The sequence below is a fragment of the Bemisia tabaci genome, unplaced genomic scaffold, assembly GCF_918797505.1.
Source record: "Bemisia tabaci unplaced genomic scaffold, PGI_BMITA_v3".
Lineage (NCBI taxonomy): Eukaryota > Metazoa > Arthropoda > Insecta > Hemiptera > Aleyrodidae > Bemisia > Bemisia tabaci.
The window spans coordinates 23,876-47,355 of record NW_027311762.1 but is presented as its reverse complement, the minus strand read 5'-3'; the positions used below and the strand labels follow the sequence as shown (position 1 = coordinate 47,355).

Sequence of the window (23,480 nt, the reverse complement as noted above, 5' to 3'; positions counted from 1 at the left end):
AATCGATTTTTTAAATTTAAATCAACCTAAATCGCCCAGTTAAAAATGTTGTCCTCTTGACTGCCACATTTTCCTTTGAAATAAGACAATCACGGGAATCCTGGTAGATCTTTTTCTAATGAACATAAAAAGTAGAAATCGAAAACATCCATTGGATACGTCTGATTTGCGGACACCCGAGAAAAGAGCGCATTTTTAAAAATACCGCGTCTACAGCGGACAACGATGGCAACGGTCACCCACCATTCAACATTATTTCCGCGATCCGCGAGGTGCCAGAGGTGCTCATGTTGCTTTTTTACTCGTGGTGCGTGGTCTCGTTGCAAGTGATTATTTGAGTTCAATTATGTTGTAAGTCTGAAGACACGTGTTTTATCAAAATGTCTGATTCTACTCTCTCTACGTTTTCTACGTGTGGAAAATATTTTAGCAGTTTTGGAGCCGACGGTAAACTACGGATATGGGATACTCTGTCGAACACTTTGAAGCAGGAGTACACTCCAAACATGCACCTTACATCTCCCATTACCAGTTTAAAATGGATCAAACTCTCAAATCCTGTAAGTTCAGGAGTTCATTTCATTAAATTAATAACCTTAAGCACTCTCCCAAAACTCAAAACCTTGCCTGAGGCTGGAATTGTCAAACCTCTTGTCGCAGTTGCTTGTGACCAGCCGATTCGCTAAGCCGACTTTTGAAGTGAGGTTACATTCCTCGATTCATCCCTGTGTCTCATGAGCTGAAAGTGTACATATTCTAACTGTGAATGTAATATTTGAAAGATTAGTCTATCCTCTCAAGTTTGCATAATTTGATGAAAGCAGTCACCACAATTCATGTGCTGTTATCAGCAAAGTAGAGACGATAACAGCAGCCTACATTTTTATCCGATCACCATCAAATATTCACCGAAACCTATAATCTTCTCCATGTCGTAAGCGCATTAACAGTAGGGTAAAAAACATGTTAGTGCCAGTGCACCCATGAGTAATCAGGACGCTATGACATGAGGATGTTATCTGTTGCTCACACCATCCCCCCTAAGGGAAGAATTCTATTCAATACAACTTTTATTGTAATTGGTATTTATACCTATCTCCCTCTAGCTTGGGAAAAACACTTTTTCGATGTTTTTGTTGTTTTTTTGCCGGAGTATACGATCAGCATTGTTTAATTATTCAAGCTGGATCTACGTGAAGAGCTGAAATGGACAAAGGAAATTAAATATTTCCCTTAAAAGCAAGAAATCTCTGTTCTTAAACATCATACCTTTAAGATACATATACTGGTTTCAAGATTTTCTTTTGGATACTGCTGATTACTTTGAAGAGATGGACTGCAGAGATTCCAGTGATGCTCCATCTCTTTCATCAAGTATTGGAGCACATACCAGGCAAAAAAAAAATTTGGCCTCCTCAAAGGGCATCGGAAATTCTCCTGGAACATGTAATGTCTTAAAAGCTACAGATCACGATCAAGAAGTCGCAGGAAATCTTAGGATTTTTCCATGTAGAAACAACTTAAGATTGTTTAGGTGGTCACTATCTAAAACTTCCTAAACTCTCACGGAAGGGCTATTATTCTGCGCCTTTGAGATCACTTGTCTTCAATTTTCGAGCCCTAAATTCGTAACTCGCTAGACCATGTTTTAAATCACAGCTCGATCACATATTCAGTATCGAATCGAATTTTGAACATACTTTCTTTGAATCATTTTTAGTTAGACAAATAAAATTTTACAATTTATGGTCAGCTAATAATCTTCACCTCCTTTTGTGTGGTCAATCCGTTGAATGTTTTGTTCTTGTTTCAGACCTACCCCACCAAAATAAAACGAAAGTCAATGGATGATAATCCTTTGGAATCGGATATTTTGTTACTGGGTACCAGGAATGGACAACTTCAGTTCTACAGTGTTTCATCTGGTGAGGTGTCAAATGAGCTCGCCAAATCACATGACAGTGCCATAACATGCATGGCTTGGTGCAAGTCAGTGAATTATGTTTATACTGCATCGGAGGACTCGCATATTCTTGAATGGAGTCTTAAGAAGAACAAGATGAAAAAGTAAGTCCCTTCTGTTTTACTTCATCCAATTAAATAGCAACATACGCATACAAGTTGGGCCACAATTCAGGTGTGGTTTAAAAACGGAGAACATAAAATAGCTTAGCCTCTTTTTAAAATTTTTAATACAAATGAAATAAAAGCTGCGGGAATTTCCATCAGAGTCTTTGAAATTTTTCCTCTTTTTTTCCAAAACATTTTGGAAGTTTTGAAAGCTGGTTGTTGATATCCTACAAACATTGAAGGTTATTTAATGGCTGTAGGGTTATGAGTCACAACAGCATGCAATATATTGCTTGGATTACCTCCAAAATTTTGGCGAGCCCACTTTGAGATCCCAATTCTGTTGTCTTGAGACCAATGAACTTACCTACCAAATCTGATAAACAAATCCAGTGCAATCGAAGCAGGTTTATTTAGAGGGAAAAAATTGCATTCGATACTGGTATTGAAATTGCGTGTGTATGCGACATTTTTAACTTAATATAACCTAATTTAAAAATTATTTTGTTCACGTAAAACCTGGAAAAGTCTTGGAAATTTTTCTACCAAGGCTGTAGGCACCATAAATAACTTTCTCATTAGTTTTCACTTATTCTCATTTATATCTTGTCCATGTAGAAAATGGTTTGCCGGAACTGGACGAATAACAAGTTTAGCATTGTCAGGAGATGGTAGCTATCTATACAGTGCTTCACGCAGCATTCAGTGGTGGGACTTGGAGTCAAAATCTGTCATCAAGAAATTCACTGGCCATTCATCAGCTATTACTTCATTGAGCCATGTCTCAACTCTCAGTGGAAACTATTTATTAAGTGCTGCTAAGGATGACAAATTTATAAGCGCCTGGTAAGACTCAATTACTTTCTGTTTATAATCTAGTATGGAGAAAAATTATGATTTTAATTCCATAGATCATGCAAGTGCAATTGACATAATGAATGAAGTGAATAAAAATCGGTGACATCAAATGCTTTTGCGCCGATCTTCATACAGATCTGCCGAAATCTGCATGATAGATCTGCTGCAATTTGACTTGATTTCTAAATTTTCATTTCTGCCATCTGAATGACCTAGCATCAGTAAAAGTCATGAGATTGCAAGAGTGAATGATCCACAAATGTAGTAGCAAGGATAATGAGATTAAAATCATTGAATTAAGTGAAAGATGGAGTCTTGAACAACCGTTAATAGAGAAGATAAATAAAGTTTCTTCATTTTACATTCATTTTATGAAAAATCAAATTTGATCATGTACCTGCAACTATGTGAATATGGAAAAAATTGCCCACTTAACAAGCTAATTATTTTTTTAAATCTCTTCTTCCTGTAGGTCTCTAAATGAATCCAATGATGAGAAAACGTCAATTGCTTCATTTGTTCTTGATGACACAGCAGCTGAAATGAGTGTGTTCGCTGAAGATGATGGTGCTTCTGCAACCATGATGGCTCTCTCTTCCTCTGGCACATTGCACACTTTCAAACTTAAACTCAACGGGTAAGAGATTCAGGAGAGATGTTATTACTCATGTAATTGGTTTTCGCCTCATAGTCTCCTTGCATCATAAGGTAGAGTGAGGCCTCAATTCATCTTGTTTTCAGTAGAAAAAAAATTTCAACTCTTTTTTGTTTTTTCCCCTTGGAGGATGACAATACTTCCTCTATCCTAGGGGAGCGAGAAAGTTACTGATGGATTTTTTAATTTGCAGAAAATTCTACTGGAAAATCCCTAGTTCTGGCTATTTATACAAATTTTTTTACAAAGAATAATGTTCTATTAAAATAAAATAAACTACCATTTTAGTGAAACTCACAATCTGTTTTTAAAATTAATCAGAAAGAAGTCAACAATTAAATAGAAACCCATTTTTGAAATAATGGGTGTTTGTTAAATGCACTGAAATGTGAAAAATTGTAAAGTGTTGACAGAAAAACTGAATAAATTTTTGTTTCTCCCAAAAGAAGAAAGTTGCCGTCAAAAAGTAGGAATTGCGAAAGCCGAGATGCAGGTGCCCAATATATGTTACAGGAAAGCTGGAACAGACAACAGAGAGATTTTTTTGCCTCTATCTCACGGATAAGGGGCCATTCAAATTATTTACGACGCTTTTTTTATTTTTAGATCCTCAATGTGTGATTTGACCTAGGTAGACTTTCTTTTTTCCACGAGGAAGAGGTTTGATTTTACACACATAGCTCAGGAGTTAATTTCAGTAATTTAAAAGAAATTGTAATTAGGAATCATGTATCTGAAATTTGCACCTTGTCTAAGAGGTCCATTCAATCATAGGAGAAATAATATTATGAAGAATTTAGATTATTGAATTCTTAATTATTGCATAACTTGTTCATCATTCTCTACTGTTATTTCATTGAAATCTTCTGTATGTTGCAGAAAATGTAGTAAATCAGTGAAAGCAGATCATATAATTCAATTAGCGCCGAACGAAGGATCCAAAACGTTATCACTTAGTCCTATTCCAATTTGTTCTTCCCTCCCGAAATCGGATAGCTCTGTTTTAATTGCCTATGGTAGTGGCGTTCTTTTAAAATTTGAAACAATCGTAAGTCTTCTCTACATTTCTCTATTTTCTTACCTCTTTTACTTGGTCTGATTTAGGAATGAAAAATCATTCCTAGTATCACTCTCCTGTAATATTTGTATTTTTCTTGTGATCAACAGATAAATTCTGATAAAAGCAGACAATCATAATGAAAGCCTTTGTCTTAAATTTAAACTATTTTATGTTGTATCCTCTTTACAAAGCTGGTTCAAATTCAAAATACATGTTAAACTTGCAGTCAAACCTATTTATAACGAACCTCACTTTGAACGAAGTGATTTTGAATCCCTTAAGGAAGTCTCAGATTGGAATGTTCACTTTCAACAAAGTACATACTGTTTGTTTGGAAATAGCATTTTTTCCGAAATCAAGACGCACAGAATATTGAAACGTTGGAGTTTTCTTGAAAGTGTCGAAACAATTTAAACAGAAGCATGGCTATGCAAGCAAAATCCCTTTGACTCGTGTCGCAAAGACTCTCTTTAAACGGCAAGTGCCAAGGCTATTGTTTTATCTACACCAAGTGGGAGCCATGGTTTTTAACCTTTCCAGTTTTGGAACCCCCAGGTCCTACTCAGACAGCTCTCCCCCCCCCTTCCCCTTGAAATTTTTTTCCTATTTTCTCCTGAGACATTCGACTCCAACATTTGTGGTGCATTGAGATACGGGTGGCGCACCTTTCTTTCCATGTTGTCATGTTCTCCTTGTATTGTGAATTCTTTTTTTCCCGGTTTCTTAATTTTTTCTACTTTTGCTTTGAGACGCCCCCTAATGCCCTCCGTGAACCCTGGAGCTCCGCAACCTACAGGTTGAGAATAAATGCAACTTAAAAGAAAACATGAAAAGAATGTGCCTGATTTTCACATTTTTTTTTCTCAATAAGTTAATTTTCTGTCCATACTCTTTGCAGGCAATAGATTCACCAGAAACCTTAATCATCTTAGTACGAAAAGACACGAGGAAAAAGGTTTCCATTAAAAATCAAGACAGTTTAAAGGTACGTAGGAAGTGTGAAATTTAAATGTTATTATTTTGCTTGAGATTTTATATTCAAATTGTTGGCTCGTTAATTGCATCATTCCTTAGGTAAAATTGTAATTAGAAATGGTGTGATTACTAATTTAGTCCTTACTCTGCACTTATTGTTAGTTTACTGGCACACTGCTGTGTCAGAACACAAAGTTTAATGTAAATTTATGTCAAAAACTAAAAAGAAAAAAACGCATTTTAAGTCTGGACTATACCTGATCTGTGCTTTACAATTATGCACTTACACCGTAAAACTTCAAAAACATCTGACTTGATTTTGATGTTCCAAAATACCTGCTCCTGCCTTATTTTTTTGTGAGAGTAATACCAGAACATTTTGGTTTAATATTATTAAAAAAGTAAAGGGAAATCAAAGAATTTTGTGCATTATCAGGGTTTCAATCGTCAGTTAAAACGGGAAAACATTAGGAAATTTGACTTCATCAGGGAAAATCAGTCACGGAGTCGGAGATTCCCATTGCTTCAAGCATTTTTAACTGCATGCAGTTGAGCACATGCAAAAGTGAAACATTTGATGCAGTTCATCTAATATGTTTGTGAAATTATGTACAAGAGAAGTAATTTTTCCATGCCAAAAGCAGTATTTCCATTCAGAATATCAGGAAAATCCAAAATGAAATTTCAGTAGAGACTCGATTAAAGATGCTCAGTCATTCCAATCTAGCTCTATTCTAGATCTTCATAAACCGAGGTAGATGGTTTTCTAATTTGTCCATTCAAGTAATGTTTTGTTACTTTCGTTAGTATTTGTGTCTCTCATGTTTTGATTTTTCATTCAGGTTGTTTCTGCAAGTACAGCAGATGCTAGTTATTCACATCCCGGTGTAGTTAATGGATCAAATTCTGTAGACCTTAAGCGAAATAGTAGCTCAAAGCTAAAAGATTTACCAATGGAAGAAAGGCTGGAAAATCTACAATTGAATAAAATTGACACACCTGCTGGGAGTTCTGTCCCACCTGATAGTTTAGCACAGTTACTGATTCAGGTATATGTTTTTCTTTGCTTTAAAATATTGTTTTAATCTCCAAGTGCTTTTCCCACCAATTACTATCTCTGATCTCTCCTTTTAAGTCAACGGACCTGTTGTTTTTCTTTATTTTCTGTTCTTCCTGTTTTTTTTAAAGTATGTAAAAAATCAGAATACCGTTTCCTATTTACATTTAAGCAAATAGTCGAGAAAATGACTTTCAAAGTTATCAAAAATCCATTTCCGCTTCAAATAAAAAAATATTATGCCAAAGATTTTGTAATGTCACATAAAGAATCGACTGCCATGTACCAGGCAAACACATTTTGTGGGTGAAACTTATACAATTTGGTGAACGTGAAACTGAATTGAGAAGTCATTGACCTATTGAAGAAGAAGACCTTAAAGCAGCGATCAATGGACCACTAGACAAGATACGAATTTAAGAATTCTTTAGTATATTTCTCTCCAAAATTTCAAGTAGATCTCGATTGGCACAACAAAAATTATGGACAAGCACTATAACGGTTTTGGCAGACTTCTCAATCAAGCAGTTTTCCATCCTGTGCTGTTTAACAAGTAAACAGCGTACTATGTCTTAGTCAAAGTGCAGAGCTTGAGGTTGTCTTATTTTAATACCTTAGAGACTCTCATGGTTAACTTTTAGTGTGCGATTTAATGCAAGTAGATTATTGTTTTCTCTAAGAGGGGGAAGTCTGAACTTATGCATCAGAAAACGTTAATATCTTGATCAGGAATTACTTTCAGCAATGTTTGTTGTACAATTCTTGTTTTACATTAAATTTTGATGAGAAAAAATGTATCATAATGCTTAAATTCTCATATTTTCCAGAGGTCCTATGTAATCTATCAGTAATTCCTGTTCGTACATTGGCAGATACTAATTCTGATTTTAAAGAAGTGAAATGCCTGGAATGGCAAAAGTTACTTTATTTCCAGAAAATGATCCAAATAGTATGAGAAGTTTTTTTGTAATCATGTGTGTCCCCAACAAGTATAGCGAAACATTCATTGAACTGCGCTCTATACCAACCTAGCCTGGTTTGAGCTAAGGTAGACTGTCAGAGTAAACTTATTTGATATCACTTAGAGTTCCTTTCTTAACCGAGTGTGGCTCAATGGTGCAGCTTTTAACCTCTGGAGATCATTGAGTATTGGTTTAAAATGCTAGGCATTCATAGGTTAAGTACGCAAGTCATCAGTAATTCAAAGGAGCTGAAAAACGCTGACTGTTTGGCATCAGGTATGTCTATTTCCAAACAGAGGCGAACAGTTTACTTCGATGATGCACCCTTAAAGTCGACAACATTATTGTTTTTCCTAATTGGAATGGCTTTTTTTTCCAGGGGCTAAAGAGTAAAGATAAGAACATTTTATACAGTGTCCTAAGTTCCAGAAGTGAGGAAATTGTGAACAACACAGTTGCTCGATTACCTGTTCAAGTTATTTTACCATTGGTGGAACAGTTAACATCTTTAACGCAGAGTAAATCATGGGGGTAAGGATTTTGTCATCGTTGTTAGTTAAGTTAGACAAAACCTATCTCTATTTTCGTTTCAACCTGCCCTTTATAAGAGAGCCTATGTATTAATTTATGAGGTCCTTCATTGAGTGTTCATTTAATACATAAGAGGCATGAACCGAGCAAAATCTTTTTTATTCGAAATATCTCAGTTGGGGAGGGAGAAATTATAGAATGAAGGTCGAACATAAGGATTTGCCAAAAATGTTATCTTGAGTCATACGATGAACTTTTTAAAAGCAAGTATGAAATGCCCCAAAATTAAAAAAATATCCTAGATAGAATGATTTCATTGTGACAAATATTTCGGCACTCTCCAAAGTAGAGGTGGCAGATAAAATTTCTTGTGAAATTTTTGTTGAATTTTCAGAAAGGAACAGGCTTACCAAGTTTTTCGTACTCCTTCCAAATAATTGTGACCTGTCACCCAGCATGTTTTGTACCTCCGATTTAAGTTTAAAGGTCTTGTTCGGGTAGTAAAAGAACTATCCGAGGGCTAAGGAACAATACCGCTTAACTGATGATTTTGGTGAAAGTGAGTAAGCAACTTTTTTTATTAGCAGTGTCATTAGTTTTTTCAATTTCTGCATGGGCGTGCTGTAATTTATTAAAGTAATAGCAAATCTAACCTCAAATTACAAAACTGGCCAAGTTTTTTCTGTCCTGTAAAAGAGATTGTGAATAGGCGGAATTGCTCCTTAGCCATTATTACAGTACCTCCAATCCTACTAACTGTCGAAGGTATCTAATACTATTTATTTACCTCTTAAATTTTTTCAGAAGTGAAGTTGCTGTGCGATGGTTAAAGTGTATTCTCAGTGTTCATTCTGCTCAGTTGTTAGCTAGTCCTGATTTATCGTCAAAACTGTCTCCTCTTTTGGGTTTAATTGAAACCAGGCTCAACGCTCTACCTCCACTTCTAAGGTTGCGAGGTCGCCTTGACCTTCTTCTAGATCAGTTCAGTGGTAAACCGTCTGTGCCTATCACATCTTACGACCAATCTGACTTCCTTGTTTATGAAGATAAAGGTAAGTTTCTGAATTAATTGGGATTTGTCCACTGGTAATTAACTTTTAGTATCAATTATTGTTCCGGCAAGTAATTGATATTAAAAAGATAAATGATCTATAGACTGATTTAATGGCTACGTCATTCGATATAATATCGAACCCTTGGTTCAAATGTAAACAAACACAGAACCTTGTTTCTGATTCGCGCCCTTTGCACCACGGTGGTAATATGCGTCCAAGTGTTTCTTACAATCAAAAGTTCTCGTGTTTAACGAGTATTTAATTTATTTATGACCACTCAATGACTAAATTTTAATAAATTAATACAGTTATCTCATGAAGAATTCGCACATGAGGTTATGTGATTTTGTTTAGGTTTGAACTAATAATTCAATATTATATTGAATGACGTAGTCACTAAATCAGTCTATTAAAATGGAAGCGTCTCTAAGTTATGCAGAGAGGGGCTGAAGAGACTGATATGTAAATGAAATTTGACAAACTCTCTACAAAAGCGGGTTTGAGAAAGTCGCTTTCATAACTTTCATTCATACTAAGATTCTGGTGTGTCATTTAAACCAACTTTAAAACAGGTTACCTGCATGAAGTATATCTCTGTGTTTTGGAAACCACCCAAAACAGAAGTATTAAATGCTATTTCTGGTCTGCAATACTTTATTTCCACAGGTAATGTTGTTTGCTCAGATGAATATGTTCTTCAAAGAAAAGCGTTAAACAATTAAAGTTGATGAAAAGAAAATGCGTTCAGGAATAAGGAAGAAATATTACGCCTCTTGAGTCTTAGAATGCATCTGGCTGATTAAAAAAATCTTGACAGTTTCAAAGAAAAAATTCAAAGCTTTTTTAAAACTTCAGTTATGTAAAACAAGCCAAAACATCACAGTAAACGATCACACATAATGATACACACCCATGAAGTTTTTAAAAAAAATATAGGGAATACTGAAACCAATTTCAGGGGTATGAAAACACGAAACATACAATTTATCCGGCATACTCAGATGCATCTCATCTGTCTTGTGGATGAGTGTCTGAAATGATGTGACAGGATGAAGGAGAGTTTGGCTGCTGGTCTCTGTTGCTACAGATCAATACACTGGAATGCCAATGAGTGCATGTTTATGATACAAACAACTTTATTTTCCAATAATATGAATGCATGCACGAGTTTTGGGGGTCCCGTGTCAAATGAAAAGGAAATCAAAGCACCAAAAGTGGCTTTTTCACCAGAAGTTTATTTATGTTGATTCCATATCCCCCTTTTCCTAAAATTAAGTTCACCTCCTAATTATTCTGCAGGTTATAAAGTATGAAAAAGGTTATGTTATACGAGGTCTGTTAGATTAGAAACCGGATTTTGGTCATAACTAGCCCACAATGCGTCCGAATTAGGTTTTCTTGAGCTCTCCTGATAGCTGGAAATATACTCAAGAACGCTACGTTCACAGATTTTGTTTATTTTGATCAGTGTCTATTCTGTGTCATCTTGAATACGAGTAAGTAAGGTGCGTTTTGCGATTTTCATCATGCGATCACTGATAGAGCAAAGATTTAACATTAAATTTTGTTTTAAACTCGGTATACCTTGTACCAAAACTTTTGGTATATGCTAAGTAAAGTTTACCATGATCATTGTATGAGATGTTCCCACTGTTTTGAATTGGTTAAACGATTCAAAACTGGTCAGGAGTTCGTCAAAGATGAGGATCATGGGAATCGACCCTCAACGGCAACTGACATTTGTCACGTGGAAGAAGTGCGGGCAAAAGTGCTCGAAAATGGTCGTTTCGAGCTTGTTGAACAGAGTAATATTTCTGAAGGCTCTGTACATACAATTTTGATAGAATATGTAGACACGCATCGAGTCTTAGGTACACTTGCCCCTTGATTGTTGTCCGTTAGAACGAAAATCCAACCAAATGTCAATTTCCCTTTAGCTGCTTGAACGTTCTAACAATGATCCTACATCTTTGGATAGGATAATTTTCGGTGACAATACTTTAGTGTACGGCTACGATATGGAGACGAAACTCCAATCGTCCTTGTGGGTTGAAAAATGCAGTGCAAGACCGAAAAAAGAGAGACAAGTTCGGTCAATCATAAAAATCGCAAAACACCCATGAGGTTGCCTTACTTCATGCCACATACCAAGGAAGCTAATTAGGATTTTTCAAATTTGTGAACGTAGTGTTCTTAAATATATTTTCAGCTATCAGAAAAGCTCAAAAAAACGTAATTTGGACGCATTGTGGGCTAGTTACGACCAAAATCCGGTTTCTAATCTAACAGACCTCGTATTAAACATATGGAAGTCCTAGTAATGCATTACATATATGATCACATGTATATTCAGTATGTGTATATTTAACTGGTATCTGTATCTGCTTTTTTTATACTTTGGTTCAATGCCACGTTAACTGGATTTCGGAGTGAAGAAATAAATACGTGTACATGATGTTCGCTCAGAATTGCCATAATACGTTAACTTTTGAGCACCAAAAAATCCATATTTTTTTATTCTTTTCAACCATCTACATGAAACTCAATTGGCCCCTTATGCAGGGCATAAATATGAATAATCTCTCAAGCAAATTTCCAAGGTCGGCCTCCTATGGTGTAGTGGTTGTAGCGTTTGCTCTATGATCGGGAGGTCCCGGGTTCGATTCCCGGCCAGGCGACCCGAGTTTGATGGTCTCAAGCAATGGTTGCCTGGGACTGGTTCAGTAGGGACGGAGGGGGGATGGGACTTTAAGCGTGGGATTAGCCCTTGTGGGCTATTTGAAGTAGTAAAAAAAAAAAAAAATTAAAAAAAAAAAAAAAAAAAAGGTAACAGGACATGCCGGTATATTCTGTTTGATTGAAAAGGTTCTCAAATACGCAGTAGAGGTTTCTGCCTACAATTTGGAAAATCAGTGCAAGTTCTCTGCAGGCACCTTAAAACATATGGAAGTCCTAGTAATGCATTACATATATGATTACATGTATATTCATTATGTGTATGTTTAACTGGTATCTGTTACCTAGTTTTAATATTCTAACTCGTTATATTTATTTATAATAGATTCTGATGAAGAAGAAGGTAGTGATGACATCCGAATGGGACACACAACTGACTCCTCTGGAGAAGATCGTTGGGATGAATTATCTGATGAAGAAAGTGTAGATGGTAATGGAGAAGACGTAGAAATGGCCTCAGATTGAGATCCTCCAATTCATCATTTCCGTAAGATGTAAGTAACAGTGAAACTGAGGTAAATAAATGAATTAAAGTTTTGAATTTTTAAGGAATGAAGTGTCAAAGTAGAAAGGGATTTTTAAGTACGTAAAAAGAAGAATAAGTTATCATGACTCGTGTGGTGCAGAGTCTTGTTTTTATGTTATTTAATGAATAAGAAATTGTCACTTTTATTATTTTGGTCCTAATCCAAATAAATTTATTAATTTTGGATCTCTATTTAAATATATATTTAGAAGGGCCCTTTTGGAACAATTTCCTGTGGAAGAATACGAGAACTTATTTCATTTTTCCAAATTTGTCCGATAAGTACTTAGTTACTTAAACTGATTCCCTTCCATTTTTTTCATAGATGTGATGTCTGTTTAAATATCACTCTAAATATAGCCTTCTTAAAACAGCCGTGCTTTGTTGATTTTCGTTAGAAGTCAGGGATGAAAATTACACTATAATTTTGCTTTGACAAACGTCACTTTAATGATTTATTCAATCAACAAATTTTTTTCTCGGTCCTGAAAAATTCCTACCTTTTTAATGTCAATTTAATTATTTTTTACATATTTTGGTTTTACAAATACTCGATTTAATGAAAGGAATCTTTGGTCTGAGAACGATTTTACATTGTAAATCGAATTCCATTTATCGATTGTATGGAAGTTTTCAACTTCTCAGCAACAGCGCAGGGCCGCAGGATACAGGGTGTAGACATTTTTGCACGTTCATTTTTTGTCACTGGCGGTCCAAGGATCATTTTCGGGCGCAGCTAGATTGGTAACTGCGGGCCTAGCGATTTTTTCTCTGGTGAAGAGAGTAATTAAGAGGTTGAGTGATCAATGATCAGTGATAGTACAATCTCAACCCCTACCGTGTACTTCTAGACTACCGCTGGGTCAATTGAAATCAAGACCCTAAGCACCAATCTTGATGTTATTCCGGACCAATTCCTCCACAGTTTAAGAATTCAACAGTAAAAAGGATAGGGATAATGACGATATTGGTTTTAGGTAAGCAATTCGCAAACAAGATCGAGGTTGAAGACTAAGAGAGGGGCGTTGCGCTCTTTAATGGATTAACCAAATATGTCAACATTTTTAAAGGTCTGGAAGCAGGTTCCGTGCGGTTTTTGATGAAATACATTTTTTTGCTGGTCCCTAGATTAGTTAAAGTGAGGCTTGACTGTACTTGGTTAAGTTAAAAATGTAATGAAGGTGAGTTTTTTCTCAACGCTGTTCCAAAAGTTGATGAGTAGTTTTGGCCGGAAGCACACCTCTAGTGTTGGAGATTAGCTTTTCTTCTTCCTGGAGAAATATCAATGACCTCTAAAGAATGGGAATTATAGGAACAAAATTTCGCCAGTTAAAGAGGTTTTTTTCACAATTCATTTCAGAACTAATATTTGGATAAGTATTTAAGCTCTGAACTGAATTTTGCTGTTAACTTTCTTTTGTCCAGGAACTTTTTCTCCTTGTATTTCTTTCCTCTATCTATGGAAGAAAATGGAAAAAATAGCAAGGAAAATACAGGGAATTGTTTTGTGTTTTACAAGGAACGAAGGTTTACACTATGTGTGTTTCAAACCATAGAACTCTTCTATTTTAAATATTTTCTCGGATAAAAATCATGTTGTATATCGATGAGATTTCTATTCAGCCATTTAGTGGAAGCAGTCTATGTTTGTAGACTGCCAAGGAAACTTACTAAATTAAGCGTCATTACAAACAGTACTACTCGGCATTCCGTAGTTAGATGCTATGACCAATCATGGTGCAGATTTGTTTTGAACCTTCAAACAGAATGCACATTTTTTAGGGGCCCTGTGAAAATGGCCACACTCCGAAGTAATGTAACAGAACAACTAAAGATTAGTCATCGCCTAATGTTGTTCTGCAATGGCATCGCAAGACAACTCCACTAAGTGATACATCCTTACATTGTTTGCTTTGATTCACGCCACAACTGATATCGTAACTCTATTTTTAAACTTATATATATCTGTTATCCGGTCCTCGCACTTTCAATGATTAACAATTATACATTTTTAATTTTATTGTGCTTAACTAGGTATGCCATGCATTCAGTACTCAGGAAATTTATTTTTAAGGTGCAAAAAAAAAAGTTTGTGTAGTCTGAGATCAGTATGCATCAGACATGTTTTGGAATCCTGGTTGACAAACAAGGATTTTTTTTTCATTGAGTGATGAAGCTTAGCATATGGCTTTTCCAGTATGAATTTTCTTATTGAAAGTAGATGTAATGCTTAACAGTGTTAGTCTCAAAAAATTTTGTTTTGAGCTGAAAGGTTGAAAAGGAGAAACAAGAGGACACTCTAATTTTGTACCGGTGCTTGAAACTGGACTTGAAATTTGCCTTTTCAACAAAATTTGAATCAAATGCAAGCCCTCTGAGGCATAAATTATTCAAATCCTTTTTCAAATTTCTCAGTATTGTTGAAGAGTGATTTACTTATGCTGTTCTCACTTTTTAATATTTGTAAGATCTATTATAATAGAAGAAACCTAGTTTCTGATGATGTCACGGTGAGAGCCAAAAATCAACACCTCATCTTAAATTGAGTTAGTGTTTATTTTCCGTCACCTGCAACAAAATATATCAGCTTTATATAGACTGATTTAGTGGCTACATCTTTCTTGCAGTATTCGACTCAGTGTTTCGCGATAATTACAATAAATCGTATAGTTAATTTACGATCATTATAACCAATGCAATAGAAAGTCACGTCATTGCCAAATGCAGCATGAGTTCGTTGTGTCAATTCATTACAATTTTAGGATGAACAAGTCGTAAATCAATCAATAACTCATTGAACACAAAAAATTTTACACATATTACTACCATAGTAAAACCCAACAAGGCTATGTGCCTGTTTGCATTTGAACCCTCGAAACTGTAGATTAAAAGTTAGGTGTAGCTAATAGATCAGTATATTTTATAATGATGATGATTTTTTCTTTTCTTTTTTCCTAATGATGAGATTAAATGTACGTATTTATTATCCGTCTCCTTTTAAAATTATGTAAGATCATTTCCTGCCATGAACCATTTTATAACAAACTGCTCAAATGTACTCTCTTGTAAAAAATCTACTTTGTGGAAGATTTGGTCTCGGTCATGGATCCATTCGTGTTGTTATTTCAGTCGTTGATCGCAAACCAAGCAAAAGCACAATTCTAACTTTATGTCTCTCTGAAATTCTATTTTCATATTTTCTTTCCTACAGTTAATTTACTCAAATGATTTATTTTAGTCGTTATGTGAACTGAAAATATTTGATTCATTATTGAAACTTGTAATCGTGTCCTTAAGATGTTCGATGAGTAGTAGTAATCAATCTCTACTTTTCTCTCTCTTTTTTTCTTAAGTAAGAGGGAAAGCATTTTTGATTGGAGAGATTTAGTTTTTTATCACTGAACTGGCTCATACATCGACTCATTATTGTATTCTTCTTTTTATGTGATTTTCATTGATTGAATATCTCGGGGTATGTCTAATTTATTATTTTTATTTACTTTCACCGCAGTTTTGTATGAAAATTACAATTTTTGTTAAAGTAAATTCTAATATCTTTGTTTTTATGTAAATAATTATACAACCTTATTTTATGGAAAATTATTGTTCAGTTTTTTAAACCACTCAATTTTGTTTTTTATTATAAAAAAAATAAAGGGAAGACAATTTGTCATAGCCACTAAAAATGAAGAATTGGGAAATGCAGTGTATGGATGACCAAATTGCTAAACCATGTATCTTAATCGCAGTAGTTCCAAATTTTCCCTCCTATTTTATTTGTTTCAAGAGAAACAAGCTGACTTTTAGGTTAAAATTTATACAGAATATTTTGCTAGTAGAGAAGAAAAATCAAAGAAGTTTTCAAGGAAATATGTTGACTAGTTTACCAATGAAAAAATAATGTAAGACATGAAGTCTGCAGTGTCGAAAACGGAGATAGGTGGTTTTGAACTTTGGGCGCCGATTTGTTGGAGTTAGTGTTGCTAATTTCTGTCCACTGTCATCAATGGCCCACTAGGTAGGGTGAGATGTTAAGCACCACACTGCTGTGCTGAGGAAGAACGCTGTAAAAACCTTTGTACGCTGCCAAAGTTTTGTTCACAAAACACGAATTTTCAGGAAAACTTGTGAACATCTTTTGTCCAATTTTTCAGAAAATTTTCTTTGCAACTTTATTCAAAGTAACTAAGAATTGCTAATAGAAATGAATGTACATAATTTTTCTCAAAAATGTATATTTTAAGAGGAGAAATTTGGCATTGTGCAAATCCTCATCAGGCGTTTTTCCTTTGCACAGCATGTTTTCTCATCCTAATTGTGAAGGAATCTTCCCTTGTTCAACATTCAGATCCATAAATGAATTATTATATGGTGAAAATAGGGGCAAACTCTATTCCTTACATTCAGTCTTGTTGAGGAAAATAACTTTCTAAACTCCTTTTTGGCTTTATTACTTAATATGGATTGGTTCTTCTCTGCGTAACTTGGTTCAATTATTTAGAGTTTTCCTTTCAGAACCAACCATTATTTAATATGAGCATTACACTACAGAGAGTGCATTGTCAGAAGAGATATTGCAAAAATGTACTTGATTTATTATACCGGATTACTGTCCAGTTGTATATAAATAAATTTAATGTCATAGAACTGATATGAAACCATGTCTCTGATTAATAAAATGCAAGTTGAGTAACGTTTAAATATCAGATGTATGTGAGAACACAACGCACCGGCTCTCTCAAAATTAGGGTCATAAAATTGAAGGGACAAGCCTAGAGGTCTAAAATAGACTGTTATATTTGTACTTTGAACACTATCCTCAAAAATCTGACTTCTCTAAAACGAAGGGGAGCTAAGTTGAAGCAAAAAAGCACATCGCTTTTCTAAAATTTATTGTGAACCCTGCTTTGTATGGGAATGGATAGTCCCAAAATTTAGGTCCTCAGTAAATATTTATGTAAATCTTGACTTGTTATCATAAGTAATCAAATGAGTAACCAATTAGAGGGTTTCAACCTTGTAGATTCCGAATCATGTTTCTGATGAGAAGTATCCCCTAAATCCTCTCTAAAAAATTATCTTGTTGGCAAAAATTGTAGAATCAGCGTAATAAATCACCGGAAAGTGCCAAATGTTATGAAAATTTTTGTTGGAAGGTTGCAGTTGCACCCTTTTAGAATGAAGGGATTTGATCATCAGACACTGTGTTTTCAAAGTATTTAAAAGTCTTATTTTGACCTTTAAAGGTTCTCTTTTAATTTTATCTATACATTTTGGAAATCCCATTTAAAAGCTTATAAGCTGTTTTTAGATTATGAAACTGATGGAGAAAGGATTTGAATGAATCCAGCTCAAGAGATGAGCGCTTCCCATTTTAGTTATCAGATCCAACGCCTCCAATTTCTTTTGCCCGACGGAGTCGTCAGTGCGAGGTTAAAAACGCCTTCATTTTCAAAACATGCAGCAAACCTTACACCTTTCCGTGTTTGGCAGAGTCGAGGATATCTGATGGGAAATCAGCATGTCAGTGTTGATCGGGTAAGACTCCCCTAGGAGCCGCAGCTGCTGTAATCCACATCTCTCGCTCACAGGAAGTATTCTCATTTTCAAAAATAGTGCATTCGCGTGCATGAGACAAATAATAAGTATGCAACACATCGAAGACCGTAGTTGCATCATTTCTTCTCTGTTTTGTTTACAACCTGGAGAAAAATGCTGCCGGTTTGAAACTTAAATACCTATTGATATTTTATCTAAAATGCTTCTCTACTAACTAATGTGATCTTCTCAAATTGGCAACATTTTTAATTCCAGTGTTCCCTTATTTCCAAGGAATCAAAATTTTTTGAATACACAGTAATACTGCATTCTCCGTACAAAAGTCGCATACCGCACTGACGGCAACACTGTAATTTCTCTTCTTTTTGCGCATTGGTAATTGCCATCTTGTCTGCCGTGACACCGAGTACACTCGCGACTCACGGATTCCGTCATGATGAAATTATTTCGCGAAGTGCGTTTTCTTAGAAGTAGGAACCATCTTTTGCCTGATTCAATCTGCTCGGTAAGTGTCACATTTTCATTTACTTGGCCTCATAATTTCCTCTATTGTTCGTTGAAAACGGCGACGACACTTCGCCACATGCATGCCTTCTTTTGTTCGAAGCTTCTTGCACGTGCCTCCAGTTGCTAGGTACCGAAAGCTCAGGATTGCGATCGTCATTCGACTTTGCATTTCCTGGCAATGATTGAATCAGGGTTTTTGTTTCGTCTCCTAATTAGTCTTCTGAAACCTCTACCTCAATTCTGAAGTTGTCACTGACCCAACCTCCTGCCAACATTTGGTTGTCTCAGACATGACTGGAATGTCAAAGCTCTTATCCTCTGTGTCAACTAATTCATTCTCTTGAGATGAGACCAAAGATGCTTTTCTGACCACTTCCAAGTAAACATTCTGTAGGATATACTAAAGTACTTAATCCTTCAAACACCAGAAGTCATTTCATTTGGTCTGGTGCCGGCAGTGGTCAAGCATGAGCCATCTGCTGCTTGAATCTGAGTATCAGGCCTTACCCGTCTAGACTGGAGCTGACACTGATTAAATGCTCCATTGGAACGATGTGAATAACATCACTGTTAGCTTTATCACTGTGTAATACATGCCCTTAGCTTGAGAGCAGGCGAAAGTTGAGGGAAAACTTGAAGTTGTGATAGGTATCCAGGGGCAGTTGAGCAGAATGCTAGCCCAGCGATTGATGGTTGAATGTCGTGTAATCTAAGGGATGTTGTTCAAGCAATGTGTGTGGGTGAATATCAAGGAAACATGGAGACTCAGAGAGTGCAACAGACATTGTCCTAGCTTGAGTTCTCCCACCATTATCTTGAGAGTTAAGATATTGAAGATTATGATCTGTCCTCAAACATTCGAGTGATGCCACTTGTCTGCCAAGCAACTGCAACTCTGATCATTTGCTGAATGGAGGAGAAAAACTATTAGTATGTTGAGTTTTTAAGTTCTCATACCTAGTGGGCAAGCAATCAGTGAAATTTGGGTCAGTGTTAAGGACATTTTTTTTAAAAATGATACTTAGAATGCTGCCAGAACTGTTGCCCAAGTAGCACAGGTTACAATGAATTGTGATCTCATGGTAAAAGAATTGCTTTTGTGTCAGATTGTATACCTTCAACTGATCGCAGTGACTCCTTTTATTAAAATTTATTGCAATAGGTAAAATTGAGGAAAGTTGAAATTTTTTTCACCTCACAAATTGCCCATATTTTTGATACCTAGGTTCGTGAATTCATTTTATTGATCAATTAAAAAGAATACTTCGATAGTGTAAGTTGGCACTCTTATAACTCGGTTTGCGACGTTGCAGATTTCCTGTTATACTTTATTTTTTAAACAGAAAATTACTCAACAGCAATTCTTTAATACTGCCATGATTTTTCCTCTCTGTGTGAGGAAAATTCTGCAAAAACCTCAAGGAATGATTTCAATTTGTTCTCCTTTCAAGAAATAACATTAAGGCGGAGATTTTTAGACACCGCAAACGAGATATGTGATTGCGGACTTTCGCCGTCGATTTATTGACCAAACTTCATGGTAAAGAAATTGCAATTTTATGCATCGAACTATTACTTTTTCAGTTTTTTATTGCGCCATGCTAGTTGGGTAGGCTCCTATGGGCCTGTTTCCTAAATTATATTTCTGCTGATTTTGTTAGACATTTTCTTTAAATCGTGTCTTCCAATAATTCATCCTTAAAATCTTCATGAAAATAAAAGGAGGGAAACAGTCCTAATCAAGGAATGACAGTCTTTGATTTTTTTTTTTTTTTTTTTTTTTCATTTTATTCATTAAGGATGGCATTAGGATCATAGATAATTAAAAACAAAAACAATTGTTGTGTACCAGCAATGCAAATTTTTATGTATCAATGAATGGATAGTGTGTCAACAGTAGACAAAAAGGCTACCATTAAAAGTAGTTTTCTCTCTAACAATGGAGAATTATTCGGACGGAGCAGCTGAAATATTGCAAGTCTAACTTCAAATCTTTGTCGTGAGGAACAGATATGCTGAAATGAAGGAAATTCTCCACAAATTTTTAGTCTTCAAAAAGGGGTCATTTGATCATAAAATGACGTAGTCTTGAACTAGCAGAGAACAAAATATAGGGATTGATCAAATGATGATGTCATATTCTGTTAATATTCAGGATGAAATACGAAAGAGCATCTTGAAGAGAAATGCTAGTCATGATTTGGTGGCTTCAAGAAATAGTAAGGCCAAGAATATTAGAACCTGTCGGGCACTTCTCGAGTATGATATGATCAACGATTGATGATTTGGCACTTGCTGCACAATCTCTCTTCATCACTAACATAGAAAGATGATGGTTTTAGAACATCGCATTCCATCAATGTTTTGTGAGTCTCCAAAATACTGTGTCTTCACTCTCTCTCCTTATTGGTGTGATGCTGGTTGCTTTAGGTGTTCTTTTAGGTAGTACAAAATGTATTATACCAAGTACCCGAAGCTTGACCTGAAAATAATTAAAATCATTATCAGTGTCTATGGAAAGGTACATTTGATGGATTAGGAAAAATGGTAATGGTATCAGTAATTGCATTATCCAGGCGGTGTCTTTTTTCTCAATCCCTCCTGCCCCCTTTTCGAAAATGACGTGTCAATGATACCAGGAAGCCTCTCTACTTGATTAAACAGCAATAACCCTTTTCTCTGGCTCTGGCTGACCAGAAAAAAATTTATTCTAACGCTTAGTGTACCTTTCAGAAAGTAAGTATACTTATGGCCTTTTTGCATTCTGCAAAATTTCTTTCTTAAGGTTTCAATGAAATCTGCGGGGTGATTATTGAAATGTCATCGACTCTATGTGGCCGCTTACGACAAGACATAGCCCTATCTTAACCGTGCAATATATCGCAATTCGATGTCTTATCGGGCTGGTTTAAATTTCAATAATCAGCCCGCTGCGCTGGGGCCATTAGGGAGTTTCTGGTTTCCAAAATTTGTTCGAAAATTGCAAAACCGTACTTGTAGTTTGTCTCATCCCAAACATTTTCTGTCCTGTCTGAAAACCTGGAATTTAACTTCTGTTGGACTCGGTCGACATTTAAAAGTAGGTTTAAATCTTGCGTCATGATTCACTTCCAAAGTGAACTCTCAATCTTCACTTCAAAGATGGGCATGAGTTTTTCCGACTGAAGAGAACCCTCCCCAACAGATAAATTTCTCCGCGCCTTCAAACATGCATGCTGAGATGATTGCCCGGTGGTAATAATTTGGACTGAGTTAAGCAGGAAGGAACCAACTCACATTTTGGAAAAATTGAGTTATGAGTGGTTTTGAACCCAACCACTGCTTTACTCTCTATCGCCAAAAATTCAAAGTTTTTGTTGGAGCAAATTTTTCAGAAATTGAACTTGAAGTTTAACTTTTACATTGAGTCATATGCAGGAGCTAAACTTTAAGCCTCTTTTTCTCGGTTCGATCCGGATGTGGCTTGGTTCCTCTCTGTTTAACTCCGTCCATTTAACCCTCACACAAGTGAAAATGATCAATGTCTTTTTAATGCAGAGTGCTCAGTAAAATTTTGAACTCAAAGCTTCCCATCTTAAGATGTGTCCTTTGCATGTGTTGTGTGACAATTTTGGACCTACTTAGGGATGGACTTGAGATTTCACGCTACAGTGGTACAATATCCAACCACGAAAGGAATTAGGGAAACATGGGCTACCATAATTCACAGATCATAATATTAAAAAACTTACAGTGGAAAATATAGGTAAGAGCTCAAAGTAGGCACGAAAAATATGTATTGCCAGCATTTTATTTTGTCCTCATTCCATTGTTGAACCCAACTGAATGCACAAACGCACCACCGGTTTGAAGTATTTTGAGCGGAGGAATGAGAAATTGGTGGTTTCTTTCTTGTGGGATAGTATTGCAACACTGTGGAAATTATTTTCGGCAGAAAATCACGATTTCAATACAGGAACTTAAAAAATGTACTCGTCAATGTGGGTCCAGTCTTGGCTACATGTGTTCCTCGAACGATAAACATTTAACTTAACCTCACTTTTACAGCAAACCGTAAATAAACAACAAGTTGATGAAGTTGACAAGTTGATAAAAGGCTATTCTTGAGAGGGCAGTCGACTGTTTTACTTTCTTTCGTATCAGGAGGGTAAATCCAACTTTGGGATGAGATTGTCAACTCTCACTCCGACAAAAAGGAAATTTGGTCGGTCGGGTAATGCCTGTAAATTTGAATTTGTTGAAATCTGGCATCAGCGTGACAATCATTCTTAGGGCGAATGTAATGCGGTCGTTGCTCACCAGGTAGAGTTGCCTCGCTGTAGAAATGCCTTGTCGTTCTGAATCGAAAAAATAAATTTATTTATGTAAAATGGATGCTCGAGGATTTCAGAAAATTTAGAGGAGATTTTGAAGTATATTAAAAAATAAATGAAGGACCCCTCATTGGCCTATGAGGTTGGTGGGAAAGGGTGAAAGGTGGCAACTCGGGGAAAGAGGCGAAATGCATTCGGGTGCCCTGTCACGTGAGCCCTAACTTCGGTATCGCTTCTCGGCCTTAATGGCTAAGATCAAAGTGTAGTATCTGTTCTTATCAGCTTAATATCTGATACGACCCGCACTGCGGGTCCAGTATATTAAACTTATTTTTGGAAACAGGCGGAGTGTTAGGGGCTTGCTCCACCTCTGCCACGGATCGGCCCGGTATTGCAGTACCGCCGGGATCGGTCCAATAATCTTTATCATCTCCCTCTACTCAAGAATTATTAGCCATTTACAGAAATCACGTTGCTTGTGGCCTTACTTTAGACCGTCCTCGTCTGTCCGATTAAAGAGCAGGCTTGCACGTTCATCACCTATCATTGAGGTCTGTGGAATGGGGCAGTCTCATTGCGATATCCGGTACCCGTCGGATCGCAGGAGATTTCTCAG

General features: G+C 36.0%; 1 protein-coding gene and 1 non-coding gene across 2 annotated transcripts; both read left to right on the top strand.

Moving 5' to 3' along the window:
• Positions 1–272: 272 nt before the first annotated feature.
• On the top strand, positions 273–16,085 carry LOC109039687 (WD repeat-containing protein 43). The gene is made up of 10 exons (XM_019055288.2): positions 273–560; positions 1,814–2,067; positions 2,689–2,916; positions 3,401–3,565; positions 4,463–4,631; positions 5,542–5,628; positions 6,461–6,667; positions 8,017–8,168; positions 8,973–9,220; positions 12,285–16,085. Exons 1-10 carry the CDS (start codon positions 381–383, stop codon positions 12,422–12,424), a joined length of 1,830 nt encoding a protein of 609 aa, XP_018910833.2. The 5' UTR covers positions 273–380; the 3' UTR covers positions 12,425–16,085.
• A 7,007-nt stretch (positions 16,086–23,092) lies between these two features.
• Positions 23,093–23,286, top strand: LOC140225885 (U2 spliceosomal RNA). The gene has a single exon (XR_011900750.1). It is a non-coding gene; the product is annotated as a U2 spliceosomal RNA (small nuclear RNA).
• The last annotated feature ends 194 nt before the right edge of the window (positions 23,287–23,480 follow it).